Source organism: Drosophila serrata, unplaced genomic scaffold, assembly GCF_035046125.1.
Source record: "Drosophila serrata isolate PLE 108 unplaced genomic scaffold, ASM3504612v1 contig_276, whole genome shotgun sequence".
Classification (NCBI taxonomy): domain Eukaryota; kingdom Metazoa; phylum Arthropoda; class Insecta; order Diptera; family Drosophilidae; genus Drosophila; species Drosophila serrata.
In genome coordinates this window covers 5011592-5024668 of record NW_028257174.1, presented here as the reverse complement: position 1 = coordinate 5024668, position 13077 = coordinate 5011592, and the positions used below count along the sequence as shown (strand labels likewise).

At 36.1% G+C, this 13077-nt stretch overlaps 1 protein-coding gene across 2 annotated transcripts in view; it reads right to left on the bottom strand.

The window, feature by feature from the left end:
* Nucleotides 1-13077, bottom strand: part of Ac13E (Adenylyl cyclase 13E) — a 53466-nt gene that overhangs the window by 24219 nt on the left and 16170 nt on the right. For both annotated transcript variants that reach the window (XM_086835673.1, XM_086835674.1), the window contains exon 3: nucleotides 9916-10396. In XM_086835673.1, the coding sequence (XP_086691799.1) occupies nucleotides 9916-9924 (9 nt within the window). In that variant the 5' untranslated portion in view covers nucleotides 9925-10396. The remainder of the gene's footprint in view (nucleotides 1-9915; nucleotides 10397-13077) is intronic.

The window sequence follows — 13077 nt, the reverse complement described above, 5'->3', positions numbered from 1 at the left end:
TCGACTAAAATTAGAATACCTTGTAATGAAATATACAAAGAAAACTCTTTAAAATATTTTAGCTAAATATATTAAATCACTATATAAATATAACATAACTTTAAACAAAAATAAAATTCAAATAAAGAGTTTAATGCTTTTAAATAAACTCCTAAAGGCCAAAGAAGATCTCTTGTACTTCGTTTTTTATGGGTTTCAAAGATTGAAAAAAACGTTGCCTACATTTTGGCGTTGCAAAGACGCAGAGTTTATTTTGTATTAAAAAATAAACAAAAATAATCCGAATTTACTGAATTTTTCTCCAGTGCACTCGCACTCGCACTCATTCTCGCTGCTGGCATTATTATTTTATGAGAATTGCTCTCGCTCTGACAGATTTATGTGGCAAAAGGTACCCTCTGTACCCTACACCTTCGCCATCTCCTTCAAAAAGCGTTGCCTAAATGCTGCTTAAATTCCATTAAATCGCCAGCTTAACTCAGTCCACATTCAGTGGCTTCAAAATAATAATAATAATAATAATAATACAACAAAAATAAATAAAGAAAATAAAAATTGAGGGGGACGCGTTGTCGTGCCAAGTTTGTCACGTAGCCGCAACGTGGAACCAAGTCGAGTCGAGGGAAGAAACAATCGGAATGCAGGAGTTCTCCTTCGGCTCTAATGAGGCAACAGCAGGGAGAGATGGAGCCGGGAGCCAGGAGCCAGGAACCAGGAGAACCAACAGTCATCACCACAGACTTGAGGAGATTGCGTGCCGCAGAACTTAATTGATTGCCCAAAGGTCGTCGTCGCCAGCAGGCATCCCAGACATCCGGATGAAGTGCTGGGCAGGCAGGAGAAGGAGCAGGAGTGGGCCAAGGAGCAGGAGGAGCCCGACCAGGAGCATGAGCAGGAAATAGCTTCTCGCTTTGGAATGCGAACATCACACACACACTCCAAGGCCATGAAAGTGTTATCTCATAGGAATTTTGTCGAAATAATATTTCTATCCTTAAAAAAAAACTCTTACAATATATTTCCCAAACTCTTTTTCATTTTGTTTGAAATATGACCCATATATATATTTAGTTTTTGCCATATTTTTCATTTGCATTTAACCCTTTAGTTTGGCAGTTATTACCTCTATAATTTGCATACACACCAGCTGGCATTCCATATTGAACTGGCCTTTGGGTTTTCCTTTTCCTTTTTTTGCCAGCTGTCTTAACTCCTGAAGCCAGCTGCTGATAATTTCCTTTCAATTTTGATTTCAATTTTGTAGCCTAGGTCATAAAAATAACCACCAATGGGGTTCTGCTTTACTTTTCCATTTCCATTAAATTACAAAACTCAACTTATGGCAACTGCAGGGAAAAAATTGTTACAGCTGCAAACGAGGCAAACAAACAAACTAATTTTCTATTGAAGGGCATAAAAAGTCAAATGCAAATAAATAATAATAGACATATATGTGAGAGGGAAAACCCAGGGAAAACCCAGTTGAAATCCCTTAGCAGGATTCTCGGACAGAAATAACTCACTAAGCCAAACAGCTATGTTTAAAAACAGGATTAGAAATGGTATACTTTAAATAAATAAATTCATATTTAAATTTCTCATAGAATATTCCCCTAAATACAAATTTAAATAATTAATTTCCCCTTCTTTATAAAGTAAATATAAATGGCAAACAATTCATTTAGCGTATCTCCCCTGTACTTGGCCAGTAGATAAAGTCCAAGGAAACCCCATAAAAAAAGTAAAAGAAGCGACCATTGGTCAGCCTGCAAGATGAGATGAGAAGTCCTGTGGAAGATGGATGGATGAATGGCCAAGGAATGGCAGGATGCCACCCTCTTTGGGGAAACCGCAAAAGGCAAATTGAAAATAATGTTACTCGGGCAGTGTAACAGGAGCAGGAAGCAGGAAGCAGGAAGCAGGAAGCGGGAAGCAAACCGAACTCGAAGCAGATCCTTTGGCCACTTGAGATTGTTGCTAATTTAATTGGATTTATTTGCTGCGTGCTTGAAATTTATGATAAGGCCGTGGGATGCCTGGTCGTTTTTATCTGCTGGCAAATCGCTGAAAGCCCCCAAATGGGGGGATAACCCAGATTGAGGTTTATGTTCCCGAAGGAAGCGTCCAGGAGGACTTTGACACATTCGAAATTGAATTTTGCGGCAGAATAAGGTATATATGTATGAGAGTTTATATTGGGAGAGAGTTAGATTTGTTTGTTATATTTCTTTATGACATTTATATGTAATATTTATAAATTAATTTATAATATTTAACTCCCACAAAGCATATGCTTTATGACAAATTTCCCTGGCTTACAAAATAATCAGCTTTTGCAAAAGGATTACAGGACAGGATGGTAGTGTGTGTGAGTGTGTCCAGGATGGGGATCTGATCCCGGTCACACTTGGCATTCCTTTTGGCTCGTCGCATTTTGCAAATGACATTCGACAAATCCCCGGCAAGTGGCAGCTGCAGGCCATAACATGCCACCCACTCTTTTTCCCCCTCGACTGACGTAATACCACCTCTATAATCTGCCCACTCTTTGGGTTTATTTTTATCGCATTTTTTGCTCCTCCTGCTCCTGCTCCTGCTCCTGCTCCTGATTATGAAATTCTTTTGAGAAAGAGTCCAAAATGCCAAAGGTGAGGCACAATGGAACAATGGAGGGCAATCTGTCAAAGGTGCCAAAGCCAAATGAGGCGGCAGTAATAATTTGGTTTTCTTTTTATTTTTTTGACAATTGTTTGCCTTATTCTCCGAACAATTTCCGGCACCTGTCACGCTCCAAATTCGACAACAAAAAAGTAGCTGTGTTGAGTGTCTTTAAGCCCAGCAAAACAGGGTCCTTCTTAAGTAAATCAAATAATTTTAAGGGGGTTTTTGGTAATGAGTAAATATAAAATATTAATTTAAAAACACTAGAAGTGAAAAGAAAAATTCATGTTGGCTAAATTCTAAGCTTAAATGCATTTTTCTTATTTAAATGAATATCTCAACATGACAATTATAAATTTTTAAAGGTATTACTTCTCTTATTAAAATAAATATTCAAAAATTTCAATAAATGTTTCATAAAGGTAATAAGAATTAACAAAGCTTAAAGAACATTAATTCCAAAAGAAATTTCACCCTTAAATTCATTTCTTTTATTTAAATAAATAACTATACCCTTAAAAATCAAACCTTTTATGATTGGAAAATCCCCCAAAATTGCTTGAATTTTGGTTCTAAACCCCCTTTAAAAAACTGTCTAGCCGTCCCACCTGGCGTATGCGTATTTATTCGCTTGCCATATGTGCGCAATTTTGAACAGGACTCGTCGTCTCCTTGTCGCCTCGAAGTTTATAGCTCATTATGCGGCTTAATTGTCGCCAAAGGAGGGAGATGAGGAGCAGGAGGAGGAGCAGGATGTGCAGGAGGAGCAGGAGCAGGAGCAAGGCGGAACTAGCAGGCAGCCAGGACCAAGAGGAGTCAGGCAGACGAAGGGGAAACAGACTTTTGGACCTGGGCGAAACTTTTAATTGGAAAACTTTCTGCATACGCACAGATAAACGCGCCTCAACGCGACAACGACGACGATGACAGCTCAAGCGGCCAGGACACTTGACAATCCATTCCATGGATGTGTCCTGGTGTCCTGACCCGCACTCTCTCTCACTCACTCTCCCTCTCTCTCTCTATACATATGCAAATGCATGCAAATCGAGGATACAAGCGGCTTAGTCCTGCCCGCGACTCGGCGACATTCCCATAAATGTTTTATGTTAATTTCGACAGCTGCTGCGAAGGCATCGCCATTCGCCATTCGCCATCCGCTCCATAATGAAGCGGAAGGATCTGGCAGGATGGCAGGATTCGGCAGGGAGCTGCACACCCCACACACATTCTGTGGAATGGCACAGGTGCTTTGTGCAGCGGAAAATTCCTCATCTACACCTGTGTTTTCTTCACACACACAAACTCACACACCTCCATGACATCCACAAAGAGTAAAAGTTACACAAAGTGTAAGCATGATGATATTTATGAGGCGACAAATATGCCCTTTATGACCAAATTAAACATAATTTTATGTGATTAATAGAAGAGAATAAAGAGTGCATAAATTGGAATTAAATTATATTATGAACTGTATAAATATTAAATAAATAAGAGAAACAGGGACTTGTATTAAAATATATATTATTAGGAAAACAACATGAATATCCCTATCGATGATATAATCAAGTCTCCCCATCTTAAGACCTCTGATTTAGAAAAACAAACAATTCTTAAACTAAAAGAAATAAATATTCTAAGCACTTTTCAATAATTCACTTAATATAAAGTTATTAAAATTATACAAATTGTTAAAAAAAACAAAAGGCAAAACGAAACTCTATTGAATAGAAACCCAATATTTTACTTATTTAATGTGAAACCAAAACAAAATTCGATTCCCACAAAAGAGGAGAGGACATTTTTGGCAGGCCAATGACTTTAAGGGAGGTTCAACGATTAGACATTTTGTGGGGGTCAGAGGTCAGGCGGGTGACAAGTCGATGAGGATTGCGGTGGGCCAAGGCTCATTACGACCTTGCCCCCAGAAGGGGGACCTCAGCCCAGAGAAAGTTTGTACAGAGCTTGTGGTCTTTGGCGGGACATTATCCTTGCTGATTCGATTGGAAATTACCACAAAGAGGGGATTTAGAGAGAAGGAGAGATGTACACAGATAAATAATACAAGTATAGAGAGAGAAGGAGAGATATAGATAAATAATAAAAATTATATACAGAGAGAGAGGGAGATAGGCAGAGAGTTAGAGAAAGAGGGAGATAATACTGGTTATTGGTCTATTTATGTGGGAAAAGTTTTTAGAGAGGCTTATTATTATTGAAACCTAAGTTGTTGACAATTATTTGAGTTCTTAAGGTATTATTTGTATATATTCCTGCAGAGTGTTTGATTTTAATCAGGAGTTTGCAATGCAGTGAAGGAATAAAATATAATATATAATAATATATATAATATAATAATACAATAATAATATATAATAATATATAATATTATTAATCAGCACTCTTCTTCCTGTGTCTCTCTGGGCCTCTTCGTCTCTCTTTCATTATCCCTACGGTCGCCATGTCCCTTACTCACCCTCTAGAGAAACCCCTTACTCTCTATTTCTCTCTGCCTAACTCTAGATTCTCTATTTCTCTCCCGCTCTCATATTCTCTCTTCTCTTGCCTCGCAGCCTATAAATAGCGGCCTCTGCCGCCTTGCGCACCTCATTCAGTCCGTGGCGTCTCCAGTGTTAACATCTCGAGTGATAGTGATAGTGCCTCCTCTTCGACTCGATACTTATGACGTGGCCTATGGACAACATTTGGATGATCAGAAAGTCACCGGAAATGTTAATCTACTCTGGAAGCAATTAAGCAATGATGACAATGGATAGCCACGTGTCCTCCACTGGGGTAAGTCTTTACCATGATTATTATATCATTATTATATCAGTATATAGATGCTATAAGAGTGATCAGACCTCAGTCTTTAATCAGCTAACTAGCTCTGCATTTCACTTCTAATAGCTACCTTTCCTTCTTTGTTTCTAAATATATTCAATGCAAGTTCTCTTTCTATATCTTAATCTAATTCTCTGACATATATATGTCTAGATATATATTTAATTGACTCTATATTTATTTAAATGCAAATAGAAAATGACAAACAGCCACGGGGAAAAACACAACATGTTAGTTTTTTCCGTAACATGTTGCTCTGTTGTATTGTTTATTTGTTTTTTGTTACTTTTTGTTTGTTGTATTTCATGTCCCTTTGCATAGCTTGTGATTACAACATTTTTCATGGCATGAACTTTGTATACTTGTTCTATACTTGCATATATTCATGTCCCTTATAGCCTTGTTCGTGTACATGGCTCACGTGTAGCGTCATTTGTTTGCCAGTTGACCAGTTGTCCTGTTGTCCCATTGTCCTGTCCTGTTGCCCATTTTTCCCCCATTTCCCCACATTTCCCCACATTTCTCTTAGCTTTTCCTCCTCAGCTTTTTTCTCCTATTTCGTAGCTGCCCCGCAGCGGCTTGTTGGCCACTTTTGTTTGCTCGTCGTAACTTTAGTGCTGTGTCAATTTCAGGCCACGACATTGCGACACTTTCTTCTACTTCTGGCCTGGACGGAGGTCGGAGGTTACCAAATGGGAACCCCTCCATTGTTATTGACTATTTATTTTTCATTTAGTTTATTGCGGATCAAGGCTCGTGGCCAGCCAAACAATGCTAGGAAAGCAAAAAAAAAAAACAGCTATAAGGAGAAGTACAAAAAATAATAATAATAATAGATAAAGAAATGGCAGAGACAGTGGCAAAAGTGTAGGACAAAAAATCGTACTAATGATTCGCGGCACCTGGCGTCGCCTTCATTAAAAACCCATCAATCAAGGGGGAAATCAATGTCTGGACAACAACAGATTTCGAGCTGTCAAAGACACCACCAACGAGGATGATGATGATCTGCGGGTGGAGCAATTGGTAGCTAGAACTATCGAGGATATCGATAAAGTGCGAAAAGTTTACTATGAAATATGGATATTGTATCGATATATTGGTTAAATATGATATGATAAGGAGTTAAATATACAATATAAAAATCTGAAATATAACTATTTATGTTATCGATTGTGGTCGATAAATTAAATAATTATATAAATTTTTTAAAGATATTAATATTTTAAGGGTTTGAAATATTTAAAGTTTTCTTTTGGAGCTTAATCTTAAAATCGATCAAGAGGAGAAAAATATACACTAAAAATAAAAGCAATTTAAGGAATCGATTGGGGGTTTCGATACTAATATCGATATTTTTGTGATACAAGTAAAAAAAAAAACTCTGTAAAGGTTTTCGTCTCACAAAAGACTTAAATGTTTTTTGTAATAATAATTAAAAAATATATATATATATTTCATAAGGTCTTTTAATATTTTCAAATATTTTATTAACCATTATTTTTACAGAAATTTAACATGAAAAGCTATCGATATATCCATGAATATCCCTGAATGTTATACGTAAAAATAATTCAATGGCAAGAACAAATTGATGGCAAATCGTCCTAATTGCCAGACACCATCATCACAATCTCCATCATCATCATAATCATCAAAATGATTCTTTATCATCATTATTCATTAGCCAATTGAGGCAAATGACCGAGGCACTCATTAAGTCCCTGTGATTGAGTCGCGTTTCGAGTGCTCCTAATCCGGCAACTTAAAGTTGGGCATTCCACGAGCAAAGTATCTCAATGCCAGACTCCGGATTACTTAATGTGAAGCACCAATTTACCATTTTCCCCATTCCCGGTAAACGATTGTCACGGCTTTCCCTTTAAGAGCCTTGCCATGTAATCTCTCTTTAAATTTCAATGTAAATTTCTCAAGAATTACGATTATATGATAAGTCTTTCATTTATATATTTCGTAAGAAATGCTATAAACTGGAAAGATTTCTTCTTATAAGTGCTTTGATTAAAGTTTATTTATAAGTTCAGGAAGAACCCTTTTGCCTGACAAAATTACCAAGAAATCCTTTTCAATTTAGATGTAATACATAAAGATATAATACCTTTAACATTTCCTTTTGCTTTTAGCAAATTTATACTTAAACTTTATGCTTTTTTAGGGGACTTTTGCTTTGTCATTCCTCACAAAACTCACAGATCAAGTATACGCCACGTGAGCCAGCGAAACCGAATAACATCGAATTTTGCATTTGCAAATTTGTTGCTGTTGCCGATGCCCCCCACAGCAACTTTTCCCTTTTTCTTTTTTTTAGAATGGGAAATGCAAATTTCCTGCCTAATAACATGCCAACTAGCAATCTGACCGAAAAGTCAAACAGAGAGAAAAAGAGGGAGGTACTTGCAGAAAAATTCAAAGTAAGCGAAAATAAACATTTTATAGCAAATAGAAAGCATTTAAAATAATATTTCCTGTAGTTTTTCTGATTTAATTTTAAATGTAGTAAGAAATACACCCATTTTCTTGCCGTGTGGGCAACATGTTGTGGCATGTTGGGATGTGGGACACGGTCGACCCACTTTAGGAGCTTGCGTTCGCCATGGAGCCGCCTGTCGAGGCTGTCGCGCTCCGTTTGCTGCATAAATCATGCGCCAAAAGCACAAGTCCTGCCAGGATAAGGGGCAGATCCTAGAGGTGGGCAACTCCTAGAGGTGACTCCTAGAGGTGGGCGGTTCTGCCTGAGCTCTAGCAGTGGCTCAAATGAATTTGTAAACAGGTGCAAATTAGGTCAATATTTATGTCTGTGTGCGAGTCGTCGCCCCGTGTTTGTTTATGGCGACAGCTGCTCGGTGGAGAGCTGAGTCGTTATTGCCTGTTGCTCGCGATGTTCCCCACCTATAAATCTATATAACCATCCCACCATCCCGTCATCCATACATAAACATGAGGAGCAAAGACGATGGCGACAACGACGACAACGACGACGTCACTGACCCAAAATTCAAATGCTCATGCGGGCCAACAGGAAGTGATGGGCTGGAAACGGAAACCCAAAGGAACGCAGCTTTGAAATGCTTAGAGATTCTCTAACAGAAGAAAGGTAAGTTGACTATGAGACAACAAAAGACATTAGAGAAAAATGGATTCAATATTAAATGTTCTACTATCGATAAAGACCTTAAAGTTTCAGGGCTGTGTTCTTGATTGGATATAAATTAAATCCGATTACATCTGTTCGAATCTTTATATCGAATATTTACGTAACGATAAATATCGAAATGAATGTTTTAAACATCATTATATTAATGTAATACATATATTTCAGTCTAAGTACGCTATTAAGTTGATATACTGAAAAGGAAGTCGCTTTCTTGGTATGTATCTTGGTATCTAGATTGATAATGAAGATCTGTTCGCAAATGTTTATCAGAGAAATCGAATATTTACGATAAATATAAATAAACATCGATAATTATTTGAAATTAATGGCCTTAAATGAAAGCGAAAAGAAAGACTCTATAATAATTAGTAACTTTATAACCAGATTGGATATAAAAACCATGGTTAATAGTAAATATCTTGTAATAATAGTATATACAGATACTATAAATGTTTATCTGTATATAATACTATATATATAAGAATTTAATTAAACCTCTACTTGCAGGGATAAAGTAATAAAATATTTAAATGTAAGTAAGTAAAGGCACATTAAAAAATTTGAAACTTTAACGAGAAACTACTACAAATACAGATAAATCTATTAATTTAATATTTTATATAACATTTACTAGTTTGCTCTGCCTTAAGACAATAAAATCTTGAGCCAAATTAATGATAAATTTTCAATATTTATTCCTCTAAATTTATGTTTTTTAAAAGTTATTAAGCTTTTCCATTTGGCATTTACTCATTATATTTATGGCCAATAATCTGGCGCTTTTAGTCAAGTTTATAAGTTTGTAGAGGAGACTTTAAACACACACACACACGCATATAGCCCCCATTTCCACACACACACACACCTTACTCACCCCACTGACTAACAGCTTCTTGTATTAGAGTGTGTGTGTGGTTTTTTGCTTTTAATGTGTTTGAAGCTCTTAAGTCTTTTGATAAAATAAACTGAAAATCGATTTTAATTCAATAAAAATGGAAATGCTAACGCCCGCCTCCTTTGGCGAGAAAAGCCAGTGTCAAGGAACCACGCCCCCTTATGCGCCCCCCTGCTTATGGGTCATACTGAGAGAAAATATTATATTCGAAATGCACTTTGAACTAACTACATTTTGACATATTTATAAAATACCAAGCAAATATTTCCCAATTTTTTAAGCAATTAATTAAAATTATACATAATATATATTTTTTTCAGTGCATGTGTTAACTTACCTCAGACATTTTGCGTTGTTTTTGTTTCGTTTCGTTCGAGTTCAGCGGAATTCTTCAACTTTTGTTGATGTTTCCAGTATTTGTTCTTGTTTTAGTTGCTCTGATGCGTGTGTGTGCCTGTGTATGTGTGTGCGTGTGTGTGTGCGCGTGTGTGTATGAGTGGCTTCAGCCTTGGCCTTGGCCATGGGCCACTGTGGCGCCTGGTTGTTCATGCAACATCCTCCGATCGACGCGCTCCCACATGGCGTATGGGTGATTTTTGCCCACCAACTTGGCTCGAGTTCGTTGTTGTATTGTTGTTCTAGTTGTTGTTGTTATTGTTGCTATATTATGTTGTTGTTGTTGTTGTTGTGGTTGCTGTTGCATCATGAGTGCCTGCAACAAGTGGTTGCCGGGCATAGTAACAGCTGGCAGCAAATGCAGTGCCGCCGCCTCATGGCTGCCACATTGCTGCTGCTGCCCGCGACTGTCTCAAGTGTGCCTGCAAAATGGAGGTACAGAGAGAGAAAATTATGAGTTAATATGATGGAATTTTTAATCAAATTATATGGTTAAAAAAATAACTAGAGTTTCTAGTATATATTTTAATTTTATACTCTTAACGGGTATTATAATTTTAGTCTATATCTTGAAACTTAGTGAAGGAGTCATTTCCGACCCTATAAATCATATATATTCTTGATCAGCATCATCAGCAAAGTCGATCTAGCCATCTCAGGCAGGAAAGAAAATTTTTCAATTTTTTTCATAAAAATGTAAGGGGTTACATCGTTAAACTTTTTTGGAAAAATTCGACAAAATTTTGATTTTTTTACATTTTTTATAGAGTATGCAGATTTATTAACGTACTAAAAATAAACATGAGACAGCTTTCCGAATTAAAATTAATGCATTTTTGACTGAGTTGTAAGATTTTTAAACTTCGATTTGTCGCTTATTTTTCCGACTATATTTTCCCAATAGAATATCGAATTTCAAATCCTATATATATTAAAATAGTATCGATAAACACATCATCTATCGATACAATACCGACTTTCACACTGTATATCGATGCAGTATTTAAATATCTATCAAGACCTTTGGGCTTTACTGCCATAAAACATGAAAATAAATCTCAAAAACTTCAATGATTATTTCTGGCAGTGCAACCAGTGAGAACTTGAGTTAATCAATCAATAATCAGGCGATCAATCAGTCAAACAATCAGTCGAACTTGTTTTGAACCGATGAGGAGCATTGTGGAAGGGGTGTCGGGTTTTATTTATTTATTTTTTATTTTTTTCATTTCGAAATGACCTTAGTGACTGGCTGCTGAGTTCAAGAATCTTTTGGGTGATAAATTTCAAGTTTTGCTGCTTTCCGCTGCTGCATTTATCGTGTTTATCGATATCGCTTTGGCGGCTGTTTGTCTGGCAAGACAAAGATAGATATATACATATATAATTATATATATATATATATATATAGAGAGAGAAAACTCGCTTGACTTTGATTTAATTTGTCGCCGTTTCTAATTAGCATCTTGTGCTAAAAGTCTCTGTCGCAGCCAGCACTCCTTAGCTCTGGCAAGTGCTTCTTATCCAATGTATCAAACTTGTTTGTCAGTTTTTATCATCGCTCAACGAAAACTTATTTTCCAAGCTATTTCCCAAACTTTGGCTCTGCGAAAACTTGCGAAAAATAATACAAAAAAAAAGAAAACATGAAAAGACAACGCCAAACTATTTCTTGGAGTATCTGATGTATGTGAGAGCCATTCGACTTGGCCAGATTGTCTGCCAAATAGTTTTCTGGAAAAACTCACTTTCCTTAAGTGTTTTTACTACACGAGAGTTTTCTTTAATTTATTTAACCTTAAATACTACTATTATATGGTAAAAATGTATTTTTAAGGGATATATTTCATCGTTTAGTTTGGGAAGCATATATTTACTTTGCCTCAAAGATTTATTTAACCTTAAATACTACTATTATATGGTAAAAATGTACTTTTAATGGATATATGTATTTCACACATTTACTTTTGGAATTATACATTTACTTTGTCTTAAAGAGGAAATAATGCCTAAGGCAGGATTTAATACTATTATTTCATTTCTAAATTGATTATATTTTTGTATATTATTATATTTATTATCAAATATCTGCATATTTTTACTTTTTAACTAAATAAAGCTATGTTATTTCATTGAAAAACCTTCCCAGACATTTAACTAATTCAATTTCTTTAAATAAAAATTGATAAATCTATAAGAAAATTGAGTAAATCCATATGCTTCAATTGGAACATTCAAATTTTCTGTCTAAAAAATATGGCCATGGCTCTATAAAAATTTAGATAATCAATTGCTGTTGCAAACAATTTATGAACATAACCATAAAAGCGGGGAGGGAATCCCCATGAAAAGTTGCGTAAAGTCCGCTTATCCTGGGTAAACCCCCCCTGGTACTTCCCCCCATCTCTGAAACAGCGGGAATCCCCTTCAGCTGGCGAAGAATGGAGCAGGGAGATGGTAATCGTGGCGGGCACACATAATGCATAATAATGGACCCAATGATAATGACGATGTGCGCACGAATCCCGCTTGTTTGGCTGCTGCTTCCGCTCGTGGGAAAGCGTGGCGGGAAATGCGGGTGTGGAGAGGGGGAGAAGGGGGAGGTGGGGGAAGGTCACAGCGGGGGGACCGGGTAATAATCATATAATGATACCACAAAACAAATTCCATTCAAGCACATAAATTGTATTGAGCCAATTCAGTGATGAAGTGTGACTTGAACTCAATCTTTGAGCTATTTTTGAAGTCACTTTTAGGCATTATAATAAGCTAGAAATTGGTTTTATATATAAATAATAGTCAAATATTATTAAATATATATAAATCTAATTGAAAATAGATTGGAAATTAAATAGGAACTGCTATAAGTATCTTTGAGTTTAATGTTTATATGGAACGAGAGGTTTGTAAAGAATATAGTTCTTAATAAATTGAAATAAATGTTAAATTAAATGTTAAATAAAGCAACATAAACAAGACGACTTGTGGGTTGAAATTTGTGATCTTTTAGTTATTTTAGACCTTATGTAGCACCTCATTTAAAAATATACAAATAAATAACACAAAATAGGATATAAAAGCAAATACTGCTTAATTACTTTAA